This window comes from Temnothorax curvispinosus, unplaced genomic scaffold (assembly GCF_003070985.1).
Source record: "Temnothorax curvispinosus isolate PA1 unplaced genomic scaffold, ASM307098v1 QBEX01004528.1, whole genome shotgun sequence".
Classification (NCBI taxonomy): Eukaryota; Metazoa; Arthropoda; class Insecta; order Hymenoptera; family Formicidae; genus Temnothorax; species Temnothorax curvispinosus.
The window spans coordinates 46425-71639 of record NW_020214308.1 but is presented as its reverse complement, the minus strand read 5'-3'; the positions used below and the strand labels follow the sequence as shown (position 1 = coordinate 71639).

The 25215-nt window shown below is 36.4% G+C and overlaps 2 protein-coding genes across 2 annotated transcripts; one reads left to right on the top strand and one right to left on the bottom strand.

The window, feature by feature from the left end:
- Positions 1–150: 150 nt before the first annotated feature.
- Positions 151–24977, top strand: LOC112453590 (CAD protein). The gene is made up of 25 exons (XM_025014423.1): positions 151–369; positions 2496–2637; positions 3098–3377; positions 3641–3951; positions 4202–4769; positions 4999–5232; positions 5482–6126; positions 6376–6928; positions 7119–7494; positions 7579–8005; positions 8243–8441; positions 8735–8991; positions 16427–16675; positions 17706–17957; positions 18903–19067; positions 19230–19391; positions 19648–19819; positions 20265–20380; positions 21120–21543; positions 21901–22244; positions 22407–22548; positions 22727–22797; positions 23079–23257; positions 23955–24159; positions 24476–24977. The coding sequence occupies exons 1-25, from the start codon at positions 249–251 to the stop codon at positions 24671–24673; spliced, it is 6792 nt and encodes a 2263-aa protein (XP_024870191.1). The 5' UTR covers positions 151–248; the 3' UTR covers positions 24674–24977.
- Positions 9336–14600, bottom strand: LOC112453591. The gene is made up of 4 exons (XM_025014424.1): positions 14166–14600; positions 12996–13294; positions 10696–12515; positions 9336–10511 (listed from the first exon to the last, which is right to left on the bottom strand). Exons 1-4 carry the CDS (start codon positions 14372–14374, stop codon positions 9891–9893), a joined length of 2949 nt encoding a protein of 982 aa, XP_024870192.1. The 5' UTR covers positions 14375–14600; the 3' UTR covers positions 9336–9890.
- Positions 24978–25215: the final 238 nt, after the last annotated feature.

The following is a 25215-nucleotide window of genomic DNA, read 5'->3' as shown; positions in this document are numbered from 1 at the left end:
AGCCGTGGGGTCCAATGATACGGCAGCGATTCTAGTCACATGGTATGCGTTTCTACGCCAGCAAAGCGGGAACGTTGCTCGCCAATTGGTCGTACAACGCGCATTTACAATGCTTTAACAGCGCGCATATCGGCGTCGTAGGAGAGGCTCGGGAGACGCTTGACGGCCTAAAAGCGTGCTCCCGACTCACGACGCACGCAGTGTGTCGGTAGCACGTACGCCGGTGAAGTACGATATTAAAATTCAAAATGTCCAGCGTCGCGTCCACCGGGCTCAATGGCGCGATCAATAGTTATCTTCTTTTAGAAGACGGTAGTGTTTTTCCGGGACGACGCTTCGGTGCCGACGTATCCGTTGACGGTGAAATTGGTGAGTTCATGCGTAAGCGTGAACACGTGCTCCTCTCAGCCGGAGCCGTATGCGTGCACGTGCATCCTGTTTCCCATGCTGACTTTCTTTAACCGGAAAGCATTGGCTGCGCGCACGATGGCATAATAAGATTGGGACACACCATCTGATCTGCATGACAAACACCTGTCGATATTAACATATTGCGAATGGCATTAACATTATTTTTATTGATCGCACATAGATAAAGAAACGCTGTATGTTTTTGTGTAATTTATCGGAGGCATTTACGATGCAGTGTCATTGCTTGATGTTAAATATGTGGTAAAAATTGTATATCTGAAGTGTATAGTAGCTTCTAAAATAATATAACATTTGTCAGTTAAAAAATTTGTGCTATAGAAGACTGCTATTTGACTATATTGTTTCTTATCGGCATAAAGAAGTAGTAGATATGATAAAAATATATTCACTTTTAGTGTAGGACGTTTTTAGAAGCATATCTTCTACGCAGATATTGACCTTTAAAACGTAATATCGATTCGTCAATTGTAAAGTAGAGCGTCAATAAAAAATGTCTTTCCTTTTTCTTTCATTTAATGATTAATATCCTTGATAAACAATTTTTTTTTTAATTTTATTTAATTTGCTTTGTTATATACTTTTTAAAAGTTTAAAATTAAAATTGAAATTTTCGTCGAGAAAGAGATAATTGGACAAATTAACATTGATTCGCGAATCCGTTGTTACATTTAACGATGAAAAACTCATATTACGTTTTAAGAATTAATAATCGTATTTTATTTAAATGTAAATTAATATATTGAATTACACATATATTAATATATAATTGCAAAATGCAGTTTTCCTACGTTCAGCAAAAATTCCGAATTTAAAATATTGTGATATTGAATAAGAAATATTAGCAATTATTTAGATCTCTTTAAATTGCTCGAATTTTTTTTAAATAAAAGTTACTAAAAAACATTGTTTCTTACATTTAAATGTCTTTAATACTGCAAAAATTACTGCTACAATTTTAGATATTACTTTTCTAATTTATTCAACACTCGAACACGGTGTTACTCGTTTGTATTCGTTGTTACTTCCAACCGGTTAACGGTGATAAGCCGTCTAAAATGATTACGTTGCAAATGTGGATGTCAGATAGACGTGGTTGATCAAATCTCGCTAGTCTTAAATTACGGTGTATACGTGTGTAGTATATGATATATCTTTATCTTAACATAAATTCATAGAAGCGGCAGAAAGGAAAAAGAAAAAGGGCGGTAGACGCAATCTCTTAAAATAGACATAATATATATTTCGCAATTTTAATATATATTATATATTATTAATATTAATATATTAATATATTGTGAATTTGACACATATTAACAAATATGTGACTTGTAATCGTATATTGTCTAAAGCAATACTAAAAGATCTATCGAATTAATGCAAACTTGTTGATATAAACTTGTTGATGTAAAGTTACGTACACACACACATAATAATTTCTCACTTAGAAATCCTCACGCATTATATTGCGTGGAAAATTTTCAAGCTTACACACGCGTATCACTGCACAATAACAACGTAGGCAATTAACATGTCGTTGAATAAATTTTGTTTCAAAGGTCAAAAGTTTCGAGCAGTTAATTTTTAGCAGCATCTTTCAATCTGTTGCCAGCACCTTTCATCATTAATTATTATTAACATTTCATAAATGTTAAATTAATTTTATTAATGTTTGATGTATTTATATTTCATATGCGCGTAATATATGGTAATTATTACCAACAAGCATGTATAGTTGTAAAAATCGATTGAAAATTCAGAGTCCGCGAAATAATAAATTTTTTGCGCGAGAATTAACATTCTAATCTTAATCAATAAGATACATATATATATATTTATAATAAATATATATTTTGCAATATATCAATTTTAGTTCGAACTACTTCGTTCTGATTGTGCAGCAATTTCCATATATTATTGTATCATTATTATAGAAATTATTTAATTAATTGTGCGGAATTTTTCGAATTTGTATTTTACTACAAAAAGTATGTCGTGCAAAATGAGATAATGCGTGTGTACTTCGTGCCTATGTGCAAATATAAAGACTATTACCTCTTTTACAGTTTTCCAGACTGGTATGATCGGTTATCCGGAGTCACTTACGGATCCTTCTTATCACGCTCAGATTTTGGTACTCACATACCCGCTCATAGGAAACTATGGCATCTTTGGTGAAAACGAAAAGGATGAATACGGCATACCGTAGTAAGTGGTTGCAATCAGGTTCAACTCAGTGCCTATTAACGACTTCACTCAATGACAATATTAATCTTTGTCCATTGCACGTGCATCGAACTGACCAAAGCAGCAATACGCTTTTTCCATGATACCTAAAACACATTTTTAAAATATTATTAGCGTGAAGTTTGTAAGAAAAATAATGTGCAAAATATTAAACAACATTACTTTAGTAAAAATTATTTATCTTTTTTTATAGAAGTATACTTTTTTATGCATTAAAAAAATGATCTTCCAATTACATTTTAAAATTTTTTATATCAATCAACAGAAAAATGCCAAATGTAAAGTATATTTCTTATAAAATACCTGTAAGAAAAACTTTTTTAAATTTTCTGCGCGTTTATAAATTAAGAAATAATATGCGTGTGCAAATATCAAAAGTTTTACTTTGTACATTGATTAGTGAATATTAATTTTGACACAGCTGGTTCGAGTCCCATCGTATTTGGGCTGCTGGACTCGTGGTCGGAGAAATTTGCGAAAAGCCTAGCCACTGGCGACAAACCAAGACGTTGTCCGATTGGATGAAAGAGCAAAACGTACCCGGGATATGTGAGATTGACACACGAGCATTGACAAAAGTTATTAACCAAAAAGGTACTATATTGGGCAGAATAGTTCTTGGTCAACCGCCACATACTCTGCCAATAACGCCTCCAATAGAAGATCCTAACAAGAGAAACCTCGTTGCGGAAGTTTCTCAGGTAATAACGAGCATCTTGCCTGATGCTTCGATTTTATTTAATTTTTTTAAGGTAGTCCTTTTTCGCAGCACCTAAGTCAAAGTAACAGTCCGTGGCTGCATTCCGACTACCTTAAACCGTTGTACCATTTACGAATAATCAAATGTAATACAAATGTATTAACAGGCGAATGCGTTAATATTCTCGCATATAAAGCTACTTAAATGAAAGCGACACTTTTTCAACAAAGAGAGTTTTGTACAAATATATGTAATATTTTTCAGCCGATTCCCAAGACGTATAATCCGAACGGGCGTCCTCGTATATGTGTAATTGATTGTGGCTTAAAATACAACCAACTGAGATGCCTGTTGAAACGTGGTGCTCGCGTGGATGTCGTGCCATGGAACTACGACTTCAAAACTGCCGAATACGACGGTCTGTTCCTGAGCAATGGCCCGGGTGATCCCAGCATGAGCCAAGTGACTGTAGAAAATATCCGAGAGGTACTCAAACAGAAAAGACCCATCTTCGGCATATGTCTTGGGCATCAACTGCTCTCCATAGCCGCTGGTTGTGTCACATACAAAATGCGGTACGTATACCAAAATGAATCACATGTGTCAACACTGCTCTCATTAGCAAATACTGCTAGAAAAACAAGAAAGACCGTTAGAAATTCACACATTCTTATCACAGATGTTTTAATCCCGATATTCCTTACTTCTATTCTTTGTTTCTACCGTTAGACGAATCATTGTTCTGTCATGCGCGAATAGTCTGTGTATGTAATACGAAGTATAATAGCCGACTGTTACAAGCGATGCCTGTCACTCATTTTGCAGATACGGCAATCGAGGGCACAATCAACCGGCGACGCATAACGTTACCGGACGTTGTTACATGACCTCGCAGAATCATGGATTTTGCGTCGATGCTGCTCAAATGCCGGTTGATTGGGAGGTGCTGTTCACCAACGCCAATGACAATAGCAATGAAGGTGTAATCCACTCCGTCTTGCCGTATTTTTCCGTTCAATTTCATCCGGAACACACAGCAGGGCCTGAGGATCTCGAATGCCTTTTCGATGTGTTCCTGGAAAGTGTGAAAGACCAGGTTAATAATCGTCCTTGCGTTTCTATAAAGAATAGGCTCACTGAGAGGCTGACCTATCGACCTTCGGTCCCAATCGTGACCGCAAAACCGAAAAAGATATTGATTCTGGGCTCGGGAGGACTCAGCATCGGCCAGGCCGGAGAATTCGATTATTCGGGCTCGCAAGCGATTAAAGCGTTAAAAGAAGAGTCCATACAGACTCTCTTGATAAATCCTAATATCGCCACGGTGCAAACGTCAAAAGGGATGGCTGACAAAGTATATTTCTTGCCAATTATACCGGAATATGTAGAACAGGTAAGCTTAGTTGCACTTAAAGTCCAAAGAACGAAAATTCTCAGATTAATGACTTATCACTAATAACTATAATTTGAATAATGTACCAATATACCTTTAAACATCGTTAACATTGATGCAGAATGTTTCATTTGACGTAAACCAGTTAAACATTGAAATATAGATATCAAATTTTACCTAATATTTAACATTAAAATTAAAAGAACATTTGTTCAATAATTTGTTTTAGGTAATACGATCCGAAAGACCGGATGGTGTATTATTGACATTCGGCGGGCAAACCGCCCTAAATTGTGGTGTAGAACTTGAGAAGAACGGCGTGTTCGCCAAGTACAATGTTAAAATTTTAGGGACGCCAATCGAATCTGTTATACAAACCGAGGATAGAAAGATTTTCGCAGAACGTATTAGCGAGATAAATGAAAGAGTTGCACCGAGTGCTGCTGTGTACTCCGTAAAGGAGGTAAATGACTCACTATAGTGATCTTTTTTACAGATTTAAATATTTTTAGTTCATATCAATATAACATATCAATCTTGAATATATTTTAAATGATTTTCGTCCACGATAAAATTTGTAGCTGCTGATAAATAATTGAAATTTTTTGAACAAATTTTATAACATTTTTTATATTTTTATAAAATGAGAATTCCATGTCTAATGTATCGCCAACATACATTTACTTTTGATATACAATTTCTTTCTAAACAGGCATTAGAAGCTGCTGAAAAACTGGGCTACCCCGTAATGGCACGCGCTGCGTTCTCGCTCGGTGGTCTCGGGTCAGGCTTTGCTAACACGAAAGAGGAGCTGAAGACACTGGCGCAACAAGCTCTAGCTCACTCCAATCAATTAATAATCGACAAATCTCTGAAGGGCTGGAAGGAGGTGGAATATGAGGTTGTCCGCGATGCATACGACAACTGTATCACGGTGTGCAATATGGAGAATGTCGATCCACTCGGCATACACACTGGCGAGTCGATCGTTGTCGCACCGAGCCAGACCCTGTCGAATAAAGAGTACAATAAGCTGCGAACTACTGCCATTAAGGTCATCAGGCACTTCGGCATCGTCGGGGAATGTAACATCCAGTACGCGCTAAATCCATTCTCCGGAGAGTATTACATTATCGAAGTGAATGCCAGACTGTCCAGAAGCTCGGCTTTGGCCAGCAAGGCTACGGGTTATCCTCTGGCTTACGTAGCTGCCAAATTGGCTCTTGGAATACGCCTGCCGGATATCTGTAATTCTGTTACCAAACAGACGACGGCCTGCTTCGAGCCAAGTCTTGATTACTGCGTGGTAAAAATACCGAGATGGGATCTTAGCAAGTTTCAACGCGTCAGCACGAAGGTATTGAATTAATTTCTTAATTTTTAACTGCGATTTGCTTCGCTGATTCATTGAAACTTGAACCACGGGATTGAACGTCAATCAAAAATTTAGTAGAATTAAAATTTAAAAACGCACAAAAAGCTAATCAAAGTAAAATTATGTGATTTTTATCAATAATGCAAATTTATATTTATATGAATTTTTTACTTTAACATAGTTTATTTTAAAATACATATTACATTTTCTAATAACCGCAATACATTTCAGATCGGCAGTTCCATGAAGAGTGTGGGAGAAGTGATGGCGATTGGTCGTAAATTCGAGGAAGCCTTCCAGAAGGCATTGAGAATGGTCAACGAGAATGTGAACGGCTTCGATCCTTACGTCAAACCGGCGAACGACGAAGAATTGGAGAAGCCGACCGACAAAAGGATGTTCGTTCTCGCGGCTTCGATCAAAGCCGGTTACTCGATCGACCGGTTGTACAAACTCACCAAGATAGATCGCTGGTTCCTCGAGAAGATGAAGAACATCATCGACTATTACGTGCTGCTGGAGAATACCGATCATACGAAACTCATGCGCGACTTGCTGTTGGGCGCAAAGCAGAACGGCTTCTCGGACAAACAGATCGCCGCGATAGTGAAGAGCTCCGAACTGGCTGTCAGAATACAGAGACAGGAAAATAAAATTCTGCCGATGGTCAAGCAAATCGACACAGTGGCCGCTGAATGGCCGGCCACTACGAACTACCTTTATCTAACGTACAATGGCTCTACTCACGACGTAGAATTTCCTGGCGGATATACAATGGTGATAGGTACAGCGTTGAATAATTATCGTTGATTAATCGCAGCAAAACTTCTTGAAGCAACAAGACTTCTTTAATAAGAAAATACTATTTTGTTTTGTACGCGCCCAACTAATAAGAGATTATCGATTTAAACATAATTTAAAGGTGGACATAAACGATATATTGTTGCAAATGAGAAATTTAATGTTTCTTTCAGGCTCTGGCGTGTACAGAATCGGCAGCTCGGTAGAATTCGATTGGTGTGCCGTGAGTTGCCTGAGAGAACTGCGAAATCTTGAACGTAAGACCATCATGGTGAATTACAATCCAGAGACAGTTAGTACAGACTACGATATGAGCGACAGATTGTACTTCGAGGAGATCTCATTCGAGGTGGTGATGGACATATACGACTGTGAGTGTCCTGAGGGTATAATTCTATCCATGGGTGGACAACTACCTAACAATATTGCCATGGATCTGCATAGACAGCAGGCTCGGATCCTCGGAACCTCCCCGGAATCCGTCGACGGTGCCGAAAATCGTTTCAAGTTCTCCCGTATGCTTGATAGCATCGGTATATCGCAGCCCAGGTACAAATTTTACTAGATATACATAAATACATACATACATTTGTTGTGATTATTCCCGTAATTTGTTTCTTTTTTTTATTTAAGATGGAAAGAACTAACAAACTTGAAGTCGGCGATTGAGTTTTGCGAGGAAGTCGGCTATCCATGCCTTGTGAGGCCTTCGTATGTGCTAAGCGGAGCTGCGATGAACGTTGCCTATTCGAATCAAGATCTCGAGTCTTATTTGAAAAGCGCGAGCGAAGTCAGCAAGGAACATCCCGTGGTAATATCGAAGTTTATCCTCGAGGCGAAGGAGATTGACGTCGACGCCGTAGCTTACGAGGGGATTATTTTATGCATGGCAGTATCCGAACACGTGGAAAATGCTGGCGTTCATTCGGGTGATGCCACGTTAGTAACACCACCGCAGGACATCAACATGCAAACCCTAGCGAAGATAAAGACGATCTCTAAAGCAGTAGCAGCGTCTTTGGGAGTCACTGGTCCTTTCAACATGCAGCTAATTGCGAAGGTACGTATTGTTTAATTTTTATGTGTTTAAAAATTAATGAATTAAATTTAATAACGCACAATTATTATTATCTTTAAAATAATACTTTTATATTGCCTATCTAATTTTACAATTGCACATTACTTTCATACTTTTGTTGCTTAGACATCAAAAATATTAGTTGTACAGATTGATATATAGATTTTATTATATTTTATATTTAACAAAATTGATAATTAGTAACATTTTTTTGTGCAGAATAACGAGCTGAAGGTGATTGAGTGTAACGTAAGAGTATCCAGGTCTTTCCCCTTCGTCTCCAAAACTTTAGATCACGATTTTGTAGCGACGGCAACTCGTTTAATCATGGGGTTAACAGTTGAACCTGTGGACGTTTTAGCTGGCTGTGGAAAAGTTGGAATAAAAGTTCCACAATTTTCCTTCTCTCGTCTTAAAGGTAAAAACATTAGTTTTATATATAATTTACGGAAATTGTAACTTTTGGCAACATTATACACTACATCCAAGTTTCTTAATTATCTAATATTATTATTTTTTAAATATTTTTGTGTGATAAACCTTCTTTTTTCATGATTAACTTTGCTTTTAAATTGTTTCTTCTAAATTATTTGAACTCTAAAAAAGTTTTGCTCAAAGTTTAAAAAGATTATTAGCTATTATTAGATTAATTGGTTTATAATGTAGTTTTAAAAAATCATTAAAATATAATTGATATTAACTTACTTGAAGGCGCTGATGTAACGTTGGGTGTTGAGATGGTATCTACTGGAGAAGTAGCTTGTTTCGGCGAGAATCGTTATGAAGCTTACCTGAAAGGCATGATGAGCACCGGTTTTCATATACCACAAAGAGGTATTTTGCTATCTGTGGGAAGTTTCAAGCATAAAATGGAGTTGCTTGAGTCTATCAGAAATCTAAAGAACATGGGATACAAGTTGTATGCTAGCATGGGTACCGCTGACTTTTATACCGAGCATGGTGTCGAGGTAAGTAAAAAGATCTCATTATATAAATGTTTCATGTCGTTTTGAATATAATATTTAATTATCACTCGCGTGTGATCACGTATATAGAAAGAATTATTTACACGTAATATTTACAAGAATGATTAAAAGAAGAAGATATTTGTGAAAGATGTGTCCGCACATTGGTTAAATTTGTGGAGTTTTTACAATTTGAATTATAACATGTAAAATATAATACTGTACTGTAAAATATCATACATGATTCTACAGTATGAATATTTGAATCAAAGAGATATCACATTTAATCGTGATAAAATAAGGGATTTAATGAACTGACAATAGATACAAAGATAATGAGATTAATGATAACGAAATAATGAAAGATAGAGTAGTGAAATCATTAGATTAGTGTATAAAGTTCAAAAAGACAAATGATAAGTGTGTTATGAGGTATAAAATTAATCGATTTCTTCTTTAAATTAGAAATATTTCTTAATAAAAGATTCTTTTTTGAAACACGTAATCCAGCAACACGATCTACTAAGCTAAGTACACTGACGGTGCGTTACGATGACATTGCTATCTTACAAAAGCAACTTGGCTAGTTGGCTGAACCTGACTGCAGCTATTTTTATAAATTATTTTAACTATTGCTAATCACTACATGTGTGTGTGTGTGTGTGTGTGTGTAGTGTAATCACTACATGTATGTTCGCTTTTGCATAACGCGATGATCGAATATCGACAATTCGCAAGCATACGATTATCGCACGCTCAGTCTTCCTCGATTACTTACTAAATCAATTATCGATCACTCTCGAAATATAACAATAAATACTATGCTTCGAGGGTGATCATTGAATACAAAGATTTGTCTTGTATCTTGCTTCTTTTTTCCACAGATCATCTACGCCCTATTCCTAAACACATGTATATGTCGTATCGTTTAGATTGTCCGCTAGAGAGACCACTTTCCGTACTGTGCCCGAGGCCGAGTCGCCCGAGTCACCCTGATCCTTCGATATAGGCTTCCTCGAAGTGTAAGAACTTTCGTCCTCGCTGATAATCACACTCGCAGCATCCGCTTGCGCGTCTCCCTCAATCGTAAATCGTATTTCGGGGACAGCTGTTTTCGTGACCTTATTCGTGTGATCTTCATGACTAGATTGCGATTGCTCGTTCTTTGGTAGCTTCATCATCTCAGCGAATTGTCGCGTGAAACGATCTTTCAGGGTGCCGCTGAATATAGGCTCTTGAATATTCCTCTTAGGCGTTTCCGGTGGCTCGTTCTGCGATCTCGTTGAATTCATCGTCGGTTTCATTCTCAGATCATAGATCTTCTTGCGATAAGCCTTAGCGTCGTCCTTGTACCTGGTCATCTCCGATAGGATAATCGACAATCGATCCGCTTGATCAAGATAAACCTGTTTCTGCTGATAAGCCCGATACCTATGACAGCACTCGGCCATTTTAATGAAGTGCGTGATGAAGAAGTCCAACAGAGCGGCCAGCCTTAGACCCTCCAACTCGGCACACCGTTCCTGGAAAAGAAAAGGAAAAAAAATGAGACGGGAATGTTAACCCTGACTCTTGATCCGCTAATCGCGAGAGAATACGGTGATAAGATTAGATTCGCGGGAAGTCGTGTAGTATGTGTAGTAATGTGTCGCGCTGGATTGCTCATTACGGACGCCGATCGATAATCTTATCGCTTGAGGAACTCACCGAGATCTCGACGATAGAATCCGTGGCCTTGCGCGGGGTGATGAGCGTTTTGTAACCCGCGGTTATTGGCGCACTGTAGTTTGAATTCTTTTTTCGATTCTTGTCCCAGAATCCGCCGGATTTGTTATAGATCTCCTCTCTGTAGGACTCGTCGAGCTTCGACGATGACAAACGGTACATGTCTAAGGCTGGATTCACCACCGACATCCACGGCTTCGTCAATATGTTGAACAGCTTCGTAAAGTTTAATCGTGGGAAGAACTTGTTGCTATGCTTGATATTCTCCATCGCGTGGAACACATACATGACGGGGTTCTCGGTTATCCTCTTCAGTTGCTTCTGGCTGTGCAACAGGTAGTCGGGGGGCACTTTATTAAACACATTTTTATCGCGAAGAAAATAGTCCGGTAGAGTTGGCTCGTTCAGACTGATGCAGCGATAGAGGCTGTTCAGCAGCTTGACCAGGCACTCGCCGGTCCGATTGTCGGGCCACTTGGAGGGTCGGTCGTTCTCCTCGATCAACCAGAACAGCTTATTTCTAATGTGAGATGTGGTCAGGCCGTACATCGTGTCCAGAACTGGTCTTAGAAAGGTCTTATGAAGCATCAACGCGATCAGGTACACTTGCACTTGCGAGCGCGTCATGCAGCACTCCAGATACCGTTCCGCAGCTGGGAACGTCAGCTGCCACTCGATTTCCTGGTGGATATTCTTCTTGGCGACTCGATGGCGCCAAGACAGTTCTCTCGGCATAAGGTTCCTCTTTCTCGGTAGAGAGTCCTCGGGCACCACGTAGCAGCCAAAGTCCTTCACTTTGTTGATGTCGTTGTACTCGGGCCAGGTGCTCCTCGGCCTATCCAGCCACTCCTGTGCGTATTCCGGCCATTGCAGCCATATCGTCGGCGAGATCTCGTAGGACTCGATCCTGCGCAGCCTGGGATTGTGCGAGTCAATTACCTTGTCACAGTAAATGACCGACTCCTCCACGCGATTCAGATCTTCCGGTTTAAAACCCAGGGGCTTCGCCAATTGGTCTACGAAGAGGTCGACAAAGTAGTTCATGAATACTTCACTACTAGTGTAGAAGACGTCGCAGTCGTATTGCCTGTCGGCAATCATGAGGCGAAGCTGTTTGTTGTTCTGCGCCTTTCGCTCCAGTCGCAACGTGTAGATCTTGCCGTCGTTGGTGATCCTCATCTTCTTGAAACACTGCGTCGGAATCCTCGCGTTCGAATAGATCTTCGTGGTTGCGTCCGTAGCAGTCTCGGTCCCGTTACGAGTAGCTTGCACATTAGGTTTTGGCAGAGTTTGGTAACTCCAGTCGCTATCGCTGTCGCAAGCTCCGGATCGGTAGCCGGAACTCGAGCTGCTTCCCGGCCTGCGGACTTTCTGCCCCGCCGATTTCAACTCGCTGGATCGGGGATAACGCTGGTAACTCCCTTTCCTGGCCTGCGTCGACCACGTTTCCTTGCCTTGACACCTTCTCTCCTCCGTCGAGGACATGTGCTCGCAATCAGACTCGGCTTTGATGTCATGATTGGATCGGGTTCCATAAATATTTTTACGGGAGAGGGATATTTGGTCCTCGTATATTGTCTCGTCGTCATGTAGATTGGGCAAAGATCTGACATTGAAAATTGATGAGGTCTGGAGACCTCTCTTTCTGATTTGATGCGTCATGTTCGAACGGCCATAAATGCTCTCGCTGTCGCCATCGTATATCTCGTCGTCATCCGCCATTGAAGAAGGATTGATATCTTCTTCCTTGGTGGAGTTCCCCGCGTACGGCGTTTCGTCGAGACGTCGCAACCGCACGTATCCTATCAGAACATTTGTGATTTTAGCCCTATGCTACTAAATTCAATAAGAAATTCTTTCTATACAAAGAATTTTATTTGAAGCTATTTCAATTAAATAAAATCTAACTTTAACTCTCATCAAATTCCATAAATTTTGTCAAGAGAGAGAGAGAGTTTCTAATATTATATTCACAAGTTTATATAATAGCTTGAAAAACACAAATTATTAAAACTAATATGCTTATGTGAAAATAATTTTAATTTAAAACTTTCTTCAAATTGAATTATGGAATAAAATTTTATTTTACATATTTTGTGTTTAAAATTTGCTTTGCGAAAATATTTCAAATTTTAAACAGTCTTTTTGTATAATTTAAACCATTGATTAATTACATTCTTGTTAAAAACAAATTTACTTCAAATTGAGCCAAGAACACATTAGGAAAAGAAGCAAAGACAATCTGAGATACTTTATGAGCTAGTTGGAGCTAGTTTACTCACCGGGGTGCTCACTTGGTTGTACCATCATATTATACGTAATCCCATTGTTCAAGCTACTATACTCTGATGGATAATGTTGCTCTGTAATTTCGATATTGTCGTGCACAACAAAAATGCGGACGGGTTGCAACGGTTCTATGATAAGATCACCGGTTTGTCTTTTTGAAGTAAAGGCGATGTTATGCGAGATATGCTCCTGAAGAACATCCGGCAACAAAACGTGCTTTTGAGATGGTAGCATCTTATTTAATTCGCTTTCGTAGGACAATGCCAGAGTCTCTTTAATTTGAACTATATCTCTGTAAAAGTAGTTTTCCAACAGTTAGTTTTGCATAGTCTGTCATTATCAGGATCTATACATCTAATTACATTTATCTTTACGTAGTATATATGTTTTACTGACACTTCTTTCTGCACTGCATTCATTATTATAATTAATTAAAACTTCAACATATAAAAGTAGAAATAAATGTTTAAAAGATTTTTTAAAAATAATTGTCAATATTAGAATATGAGAAAAATAATAAAAATATAATATTATAGTGTAATAAACTAACATTCTTATGAATAATTTATTTGAATTAATTCTTGTTCAATATAATATAAATAATATTGCAGTATAAATCTTTATTGCACATGAAAAGGCGATTCTTTATCTTGCGAAAGTGCGCATGGTCACAGTTTCGAGGGGATTTACCGCATTGCGGATTAAAAAACAAATTGTTAAGAATTCATGAGTGCACTTCCTCCACTCTTGATATCACAAGGAATATTTTTCATATATAAGAATTTGTAGATTAGATTTAATCAAGTTGAATTCTTAATCACGAAATAATCCCCAGAATCCTAATAAATTTCCGGTCATAATATAGAAGATATATAAATAATATGGCTGTCCTTCATAAATAAATCGGTACTAGTTTCACTGTTACGCTTTTTCTAATCTCTTAACAGTATTTCAACTTGAAAGTGCAAGTATTTATTTAATGGCACTAAGCTTTATCCTCTGAAATAATCTTTATTAAGATTATTTGTTAATATATAGCATGTACTGAATATTGTATCCCATTTCAAAGTCCGTTTACATTCTCAATTGATTGTGCCACGAACTATTATTATTCCGCAACAAATCACCGTGAAAAAAAAAAACATTGGAACGGGAGTGCTTACTCCTCGTAATTCTCGAAGAACTGGATACACATCATGAGATTGTTTAGGATGAAAGTGTTAGGATCGTTTACGATGGCCTTCCTCAGCAGCATCAATTCCACATCCTCGTACTCGTCCACCTGTTGGCTGGCTACACCCTTTGATTTGGATCCGTAGTTACTGTTTCCCGAATGGGCATCTCTCTTGTGTTTTGATTTTGTGAGTCCCATTGTCCCTTTTCACCCAATGACATAACAAAGTGCACACATACGAGAGAGAGAGAGCGAGAGACGGCCACGTGGAGTATCCCCACGTGGGGCGCGCGTCCTCAGGATCGGTCGCGGTACCACTATAAGCCACTTCGGGGGTTTTCACTATAGATCACCGACACACTCCTTCATTCTAGTTTCAAGGTCAACGAAAACGGGGACGCAGCATTGTGCGTACGCGCGTGAGGCCACGTCGATGACCGGTGAGGCAGTAGTCTTCTCGCGGGATATTGGGGTCGATAAATAGCTATCACGTTATCGCTTTTAATCGTCCGCTCACTATTGGGCATCGGCAAACATGCCCGATGTAAAATACTTGTGGAAGATCGCGCTGGCATCGGGTAAGATAAAGCTTCGGTATTCCACTGGCGAGCTCGCCAGTGTCCAGCAATATCATATCACTTATCTTGGATCATATATAATTATAGGTACAATGCATCAGCCGTTAAGAAGCGGTATATTTAGAACAATCTTCATTATTCTCTTTTCACATCCATATCCTATCAATATTTCCTCTTCTCCTGACGGTATTTCCTAGGTCTGATTATCGCGTCTGTTAATCCTCAACTAAACAAGTAACTTTTATCAGTAAAGCCGTATTTTATCTTCTCCCTAATAATATCTGCTAACCTACATTTTTTACATATCAACCGTACGTTTTTTACATAAAACAAACATTTCTATTTTAGATTTTTAGTCAATAAGTTCCAAGTATAATTAAATATAATGCAAAATATTAATGCTAGCCAAAAATATGCGCCAGTCTTGTATAGCAGCAAGTATAGTAGCAATTACTAAAAGGGAAGTTGTTGATATAATGATTAAGTTACAGTAATATTGATTACTTGATGTAATCTTCCCTCTCCGACCGTGTGTAATCAGTTTTTCTTGTACTATTACCCAATAGACGCGCACACAAAAGATTGCAGAAAACATTGTAATAGCGCACCCGTTGTGGATAAGGAATATCATCGTAAAATTATTATTGAGGTAATCCTCACGAGTTATCGTACATAGACCCGCGTCCAGGTCTATCTGCGGGTTTCTCTCGAAACGCTATCGAATTTCGCGGTATCGCTCTTCGCACAGGACCATAGTACTCCACACGGTAACATTTATTTCGTCAATTGACGTCACGTACGGCAATATCGCGAATAAAAATTGCTACCGTTATCTAATCTGTGCGTGAAATTACCTTATCAAGGTAATTTGGCAAATTACGAATTAATTAAATTCCGAAGCATGGTTACAAATCGGTATTGTTCCTCTCGACGTATATCTTCGATTGCCCTAAAAACGGGCAGCAAGTTTGCTCTTCTGAAAGATGAGAAAAGATATCGATCTTAACGATCAAGGTCTCTTTCAGAATATTCTGATAAACCAAAGATTGTGTGCCAGTAATCTCCACTGGTCGATATCTTCTTCGACGATCGCGGCACAGTGGTGCGGAAACTAACAAAAATTGAAATTTCTCTACAAAATATACAAATATCTCCATGATTTTGATTTGTTAATTAATACGAAAAGTCACGAAATGTCAAGAACGGCATTTTGGAGATAACATTCTTTCTATACTTCTGAACTAAAAATATACTTAATATGAAAACTTAATATAGATTTTTTTGAGTCTGTAAATGTTATGAATGAAATAGTTAAATTATTACATTTTAAAACAATTTTTAGATATTTTAATATGCGATATTATATGTATATAAATTACAAATAAAAAACTAATCCAAAATGTACGAAAATCTAAAATAATATTAAATTCCCCTTTGCAAACAATCTTCGGTCCTGTTATATTAAAGTGTGCCGCATTTAGGCACCGCTGAGGCATCAAATCGCGTAACGTTAAATATGCAAACAATACTTTTTAGTAGTACAAGTGGCGATTATCAAGGTGATAACGTCTATCTTTGTAGAATGTTATATATCTATTAAACATTTTAAAAGTTAATCACTTATGTGTGATATACTTATACATATATGTTGTAACAAGTTAAATTGTTACAGGTAGAACCGGTACAATGGACGTTCGAAAACATCGCCGTGAACGAGGATTCCAGTCCGAGCCAGCTTCGGCATCTCGCCGATTTCTTGTCGAAAAAGCAATTCGATCTCGTGATCAATCTGCCGATGAGAAACGGCGGTGCTCGGCGTGTTTCCAATTTCATGACGCATGGTTACCGAACGAGAAGACTAGCCATCGATTATTCCGTACCTTTGATTACGGATGTTAAATGCGCGAAGCTCCTAGTTGAAGTAAGTATCCAGATTTTCGATCCTACTAAAGAGACGTCGTGTGCAAAATAAATTTTATTTCAAAAAGTAATTTGATTAAATAGTACGATTAAAATAAGCTTACGTGACGTTACCTTCTAATTTAAAACTACATTTTATATCAAACCTGCGTCAGTGATCAAAGATCGTTTTTGATAAACAAGATTATATTACTCACTCTTACTCATAACATTTTGTGCACATTGTTGATAAGGCATATTAGGTACAAAGTTCACTTCAGGACCCACATATTTTAAGATTATATTTAATCTTAATTTTCAAAAATTTAAACACTATTTTAGCATTTATGTGATAAAAAGAAATATTTTATAACTGAATATCGAAGTTTATTTTAGAGCCTACATACATTTGAAATTCTAATCCTTATATGCTAATGTTTTAAAAAATTATCGAGATTTTTTTACAAATATATTATCATTTATTACAATTATTAATATTTAAATTTGATGATAATTGCGATAGTATCTATAAATTTATTTAAATAAATAAAATTCGTTTACTAAAAAATATATTTAAAAATATTTAAATAATTGGTTAAAAATTATTAATAATTTTTTCAATTCTCAATGATTGAGTTACATTTTTTGTAATGATTAAGAGTATAGGTATAACTAGTTATCGATATGTCGATGCGTCGAAATACAGATAACATAAATATAATATACCAAATTACTTTATTGATAAGATATCAAAGGTTTAACGTAAGAAAAGCAATAATATATAATAAAATATTTAACTTAATATAAAAGATAGCATTTAAATTTTTAATTCATCGTTATAAATAATCTTCCTTCAAGACAGACAAATAATCTTCCATCAAGGCACTTGTATCTCGTTTTGATCATTCAAGTGCATCATACGATTACACTATGCACGCGCAACTTTGTATCAATTGTATAAGATTATGTGATCGCGAATGATGACGATAATAAGTGAAAGAATAAATGAATAAAAGAAATAATAATAATTGTCTCGCTTCTTCTTTGTGTAGGCATTGACAATGGTCGGCGGGAAAGCACCGCGTATGAAAACGCATATCGATTGTATCTCATCACGTAAAATGATCAGACTACCCGGCCTTATCGATGTGCACGTACATACCCGCGATCCTGGAGCGGTCCACAAAGAAGATTTCGCCTCTTGCACCGCGGCAGCGCTCGCTGGGGGCATAACAACCATTTTTGCAATGCCCAATACTAATCCTGCGGTAGTAGATCACAAGACTTTTGCTATTGCTAAAGCGGTAAGAAATTTTTCATATAGATATCTTAAGGTTTAACTGTAGATTTTTCACGCATCTTATATTTATATTTTATATCCATTGTCAACAAAATTGTAGTCAAATTAAATTTAAACTGCAGTTAGAATAATTGATTTTTTTTATTTCTTCGAACACAAAAAGATTTATTCATAATTTTTTATCTATAAATATTAAAGCGTAAAATTTTAACTTTGTGGAAAATTGGTACCAAAAAGCTTTCCAGAAGACTTAGATTTATGAGCATAAATAGAAATTTTGATGATAAATTAGCGCTATCTTGTTTTATTTTAATCACACATAGCAACAAAATTTTCTGATTAATTGTGAATTATCTCTATTAAACAAAGCTTTCATATGTTGAATATTTTATACTGATTTTCTTTTATTTAATACGAGTAAAATTTATAAGACGTTTAACAAATTAAGTCATTATTCACGCATGATACGTAGAGAAGGCAATAGACATACAAAAATTAGTTCTAAAATACAATTCCAAGTTTCGTGTATCTACCTTATTATCACTTAGAAGTTGATAATAAGAAATCAAGGTATTGCATAATTACAAAAATCGAATGCTGCAGCTTAGCGAGCCAGGCTTTAACATCGTGATATCGTATGATAACAATAACTTAAAAAGTGATATTTTGTTTTATCGTCATGAGTCTCAAATTCTTTTTATGTTCAAAAATACAGACACATACATGTACACATTATATTTACTTATCAGCGAGAGTACGTGCGATATTGATTTCTTATATAGATATTTTGAAGTTAACTATATTGATTTCGCGCACTCTTCGTTTATGTTTTCCATCTTATTATCGATCAGATTCAACCCAACTGAATTTTAACCGTGTTTGAGAGTAATTTTAAATAATTTGTTATATAATAAAATAACGAGATCTCATTTACTTTCTACTTGAATAGCAAGCTGCAGCTGGTTCACGATGCGACTATGCAATCTTCGCCGGCGCCTCATCGGATAATTACAATGATATACGGGAAATAGCACCGCATGTGGCCGCTCTGAAGATGTATCTGAACGAGACATTTACAACGCTCCGTCTCACCGATCTTACTGTTTGGATTAAGGTAAAGAAACGCTTGTAAAAAACGTAAAACAAATTCCATTTTTTAAAATATATTTTTAAGTTAATCTAGTTTATTTATAAATTTAATACGCACATGTCCCAGATATGTAATATTAAATATAATATTTATATTTCAAGTTACATGACTACTTCCTTTTTGCAGCATTTCGAAAGGTGGCCGAAAAAATATCCCTTATGCGTGCATGCCGAAGGACAAACCACAGCTGCGGTTCTCCTGCTGGCAAGTTTGCACAGCAGGCCGATTCACGTGTGTCACGTGGCGCGTAAAGAGGAAATACAAATTATTCGAGCCGCCAAAGAACATGTGAGTATTTAACACATATGAAACATAAGTCTGAATAATCATATGCCAAAAGTGTATATAAATAACAATAATTAATAATAGAAGAACAAGAAACGCTAAAGGTCAATTTTAATAATTTCGAAATTTATTATAATTAAGGCAACAGATATTTTTAAGTTTAGTAAGTGCTTATTATACATTTAAATTAAAAGATATCTGAATGTCAACCGGATATCCTTATAAATGTTCACGATTTGATGCATATGTATTTTTGCAGGGATTGGCAGTTACGTGCGAGGTGTGTCCGCACCATCTATTCCTTTGCCAGGCTGACTTGGATCGAATAGGCACTGGAAGAGGTCAAGTAAGGCCTACTCTAGGAACAAAGGAGGACCAACAGGCTCTCTGGGATAATATGGATGTTATCGATTGTTTCGCGACCGATCACGGTACGACAGCAAGCTTATCGCTATGACTAACTGTAATTAAGTTACGAGCCGTAATTTTACAAAATTCACGCTGCAGTCACGTAGCAGAATGAATTCAATTTAGTATCTCGAAACGATAACGACCAGCATTCTTCTATGATCCGGAGATAAAAAGGATCGACGTCCCATGTTTATATAACATTTACTTTGTTTTGCTTTTAAGTAATACAAGAATATTCTTTTTGTCCCGAGGCGGATTGATATTATATCGGATATTTGCAGTTGTTTAGAAATAATGAGCAATTAGCTCTCCGATAAAAATTAATGCTTTGATAATTCGCAAGATCACTGTCTATTTTTATTCAAGGATATTAATAATACAAGTTGCATCGCGAGGAATCACGCGATCGTACGTTATCTTTATAAATTGCACGTTTTTATTGAAACATTAATTTGCATTGTAAAGCCCCGCACACCGTTCAAGAGAAGTCTTCGGAGAAACCACCGCCAGGATTTCCCGGCTTGGAAACCATGTTACCACTCTTGCTAAACGCCGTACATGAAGAAAGGCTGACTATAGAGGTATTTTCTGTTTCAATTAATATAACTTTCAACAATGTCTGACTGACGTAATCAGCAGGGAATGTCGATAAGCACAAGGCACGATAACGCGAAAATTGCTCTCGAGAATGCGAATATCGTATACGTCATTTCGATTCTCAGATATGTCTCATACTTGACGTGACGTAATAAAATAGGCCATCTAAAACTTATCGAGAAGCAGTTCTTTACCTAAAATATAAATTTTATGTATATATTATTTTCATAAAATTTGAAAATAACGCATGTTTTGATTTTATGAAACCGAATACTGAATCGAAAACTGAAAAGTAACTTAATTGTTAGAAAGCAATTTCGCTCTTACGGAATTCTAAAATAATGATAGATGAATCTGACCGTTCATGAAAATAACACAAAAAGCAGAATCCTAAAATTTCTGAAGCTTTTCTTAAACGTGATTTAGCTTATCATCTTTCATTACAGATGAGCGCTATTATCTGATAATAAGTCTTGAAGATAAGTATCGCGCGAAGACTCTTATGACACTAATAGTAAAAATAAAGAGAGCGCTTGTCGATTTTTAAATTTACTAGATAGTTTCAATTGTAAAGTAAATATTATTAAAGCAATCGTTCTTGTTTAGATTTGTAATAAGAACGTTATCAATTATTTTATGAAAAAAATATATGCATTTAAATTTTAATAAAGTTATATACTACATTATTAGAATGTTATTGAAACCATTGTTTATTGATTACAGGACGTTATAGACAAATTGTATCGAAATCCCAAAAAGATCTTCAATATTCCCGATCAGCGTAACACATACGTCGAAGTCGATCTGGACGACGAATGGGTCATTCCGGAAGCAATGCCGTACAGCAAATCGAAATGGACACCTTTCACTGGCATGACAGTTCGCGGTTCCGTGCACAGAGTGGTCTTAAGAGGCGAGATTGCTTACATCGAGGGGCAGGTGCTGGTAAATCCTGGCTTCGGCCAAGACATCAGGGATATCCAACACAGTACGAAGGTTCCACCAACGCTCCACGCGCCGACGATATCCAGTCAGCTCACAGATATCGTCCACAAACCATTGGCACTAGACAGTCTCCCGTCGCCGAACTATGAAAAGTCTAACGCACATATTGATCGTGTCGATGTGCACGAAGACGAACAAGTCGGTACGATAATGCAAATATGAACTAACTATTGCGAAAGAATTGCACCGCATTACCAAACAACACGAAATAATCTAATGATAAAGGAATTTATCCTCTCCAGTTGGGATATTAAATTGTACAAAAATATTTTTTTAAATTAATATACATTTATTTTTTTATAATGTCAAACAAAGATCGTTCAACGTATTTGTAGAAACACGTTCGAAACCGATAGATATATTATACTTGCAAATAAAGTTGAATCATGAATATTTCTTCTCACTTAGCGTGCCTTGCTATTGCAAGAAAAAAAATTTATAACTTTCTATCGCGTAAAAATATAAGATGTGAAATTAAATTAATTTTTTGTATTTTCAGAGTTTACGCACCTCTTGCAACCAGCATCGCACAAATCGAACGTCCACTTCGCGCCGTACCCAGACGTTGACAAAGAATATTCCAAGACATTACCCCTTCAAAGAACTATCTCACCGTTGCCACCCATTAGCAGTATCACTAGACACAAAAGCGACAGTAATCCGAATCTGCTTATGACTGCCGTCGCGTCGGTTCCAATTGTCCATACAAGCAACAGTCTAGTCGGACATCACGTGCTCACCGTGGACATTTTTAACAAAGAAATATTGAAGGATGTGTTCCACTTAGCGGAAACTTTCCGAAATGCTATCAGGAAGGAACGATTGTTGGATGATATTTTAAAGGTAACTAATTAAGGGTTATACAGCTTCTTTTGCAAATAATCTGAAAATATACAGGAGTCATTATAAAATTCGAATTTTGTATTGATCACAAATTTTTAAATTAGGTACAAAAATGTTGCTTAATTACTTCTCTTAAAAAAATTAATATGATGTTTGATTAAGGGAAAGATCATGGCTTCCATCTTTTACGAAGTCAGCACGAGAACTTCTTGTAGTTTTGCTGCCGCGATGGAACGTCTCGGTGGTCGCGTAATATACATGGACGGTTCTACATCTTCTGTGAAAAAGGGCGAAACGTTAGAAGGTTGGTAGAGATCTTCTCTGAACAAAACCACGATCCTCAAAGAATGTATGTTGAAGTAAAAAATACTCCAACTAATCCCAATGTACAAAAAAAAAACTATAAAAAATGCATAACCTGAATGAATGCTTTTCTAATATTTCATTAAATATCCAATAAATTATTAAATTATTGTTTTTAGATTCGGTAACAGTTATGGCGGGATACGCGGACGTGATTGTACTCAGACACTCAGCGCCTGGTGCAGCTGCTGTGAGTATTGAAGTTTATAAGAGTATAGAGAAAAGCTATTTAATTTAAGACTATTTAATTTATATAATAATAACAACGCTCCTTTTTAAAGGTTTTATTTTTACGATTTTTCGTTTATAATTTTATTTGCAAATTTATTTTAATTAGTCTTCCTTACAAAAGCGAACAGTGTAACGTTATTGTGAATTCTTTGCACTTCACGAGTTTCTTCAAGTTATAATTAAAAAATACAAGAAATTCTTTTATATTTCCTAATCCTATATATTAATAATAATTTACAGAGAGTGGCGCAGCATTGTAGAAAACCGATATTGAATGCCGGTGACGGAACCGGCGAACATCCGACGCAAGCATTGCTCGACATTTTCACAATCAGAGACGAATTCGGAACGGTAAATGGTCTTACGATCACCATGGTGGGGGATTTGAAACACGGCAGAACCGTCCATTCTCTTGCAAGGTTAGTGCAACAAAAAAATTCCGCTCGTCCAAGGTAATCAATAAAAAAAAAAGAATGCGAGATACGGAAATATCATGCATAAATTTATACGCTCTATAAAGGGTTGATCGATCAAATTGTTTACACACATATGCATACAGTGTTTTGATTCTAAATTTAGATATAGATCTGTAAAAAGTGCAATTATGACATTTGTAAATATTTTCATCATTGATGTTTATTATTAGCAAAATATTCAACGTATGAAAATAAAATTGTGCAAAGTCTCGAAAACTATGACTCTAGACATTTTTATTAATTAAAGGAAGTCGATTTTAAATCAGAATATCTATTTTAAAAGATCATGGACTGTGAAAGAAGCATTGTAAAAGTAAAACAAATAAGATTTCATCAAACATGATTAAAGATCTAATCTATCTAATATATCAATAATAGAATATTGATATATTATTTTTAATAATAAAATAAATTCTTAAATGTCTCAAATATATACTCAAATACATATTAAGATGTACAATATCTCTAACTGATGATAAAAATGGAAGAAAACATAACTTCAAATAACAAGACAAAATTTATATAATTGTAAACTTTAAAATTAATTTCAGTCGCGAACAACTGAATTATTCTCTATAACAATTTATTCAAGCCAAGGCGTTTTCTTTTAACATACATCATTCATTGAATTCTGATATAGGCTGCTGACCCTGTACAACGTAGAACTACGCTACGTCAGTCCACCTGGCCTTGAGATGCCGAGTCACGTCAGTAAATACATAGCCGAACGTGGTATCCAACAAGAGAAGTTTGTGACTTTGGAAGAGGCATTGCCCGACACCGACGTGCTTTACATGACGAGAATACAAAAAGAGCGTTTTGCCACGCAAGAGCAGTATGATAAGGTGAGTCTTTGGTCTAGGATAAGGAGGTCTTTGGAGACATTACTCCAGCATTAAATCTACAAGTTTACCGCACCATTACACACTCATTCCCTTTTATTACGAAACACCCTGTTACGAACTATGTATATTTTTGTTAAAAATTATTAATGTTAATCATCCAAAATTATTAAAAATGATTAAAGTTATTAATTATGCTTGAAGTTGAGTATTATTTTATCTCGAGTCATCTCACTCGCTCTTACATATTCAGTACATGCTTTTAAATTAATTCTATGTAACATTATATTAAAAAAAAAAATCATTACATGTACGACAGATGTGCGGACTCTTCATAGTAACCCCGCAACTGATGTCCCGCGCGAAGAGAAAGATGGCAGTGATGCACCCTTTACCACGTGTCTTCGAGATAAGCAAGGAATTCGACACCGATCCGCGGGCGGCTTACTTCCGGCAAGCCGAAAATGGGGTCTACGTGCGCATGGCATTGCTGGCCATGGTCCTTGGACGTATTTGATTTAACCGTGGCCTTTCATCGTTTGTGGATCAAGGTACCTGCTGAAGAAGGTCAGTGATGTACGCCAAGGAAAACACACGCCTGCCATTTCGACTGTGATGCGACTCACGAGAACCAAACCGAATATCTTTCAAGCATTCCAGTAACAACCGTGACGAGTTTAGCAATTTAGATTCATAAAAGAGTACAAACTGAAGCATGAGATACAATCGACTACTGTAAATCGGTTCTTTATTAATTTCTTTTACTTTCCGTAAATAAATTCTTTCTTTTTAGATTTTTTAGATATTTTCAGAGTAATTTAGTTAGGTAGTTTTTTTTTTATTAAAATGACAGGTGAATTTTCACGAAACTTTGAAAAAAAAAATTATACATTGCAATAAAACTTTTAAAAATTATTTTCAAAGTAATTTGTTTACTTTTAATACGTAAAGCTTTAACTTTTATAATATTCGAATTTTTAAGAGACATCCTAGACGAAACAAGCTCCAAATTTAATTAGCAAAGTAATTAAGGCATTATCGTTTTTTAATACACATATT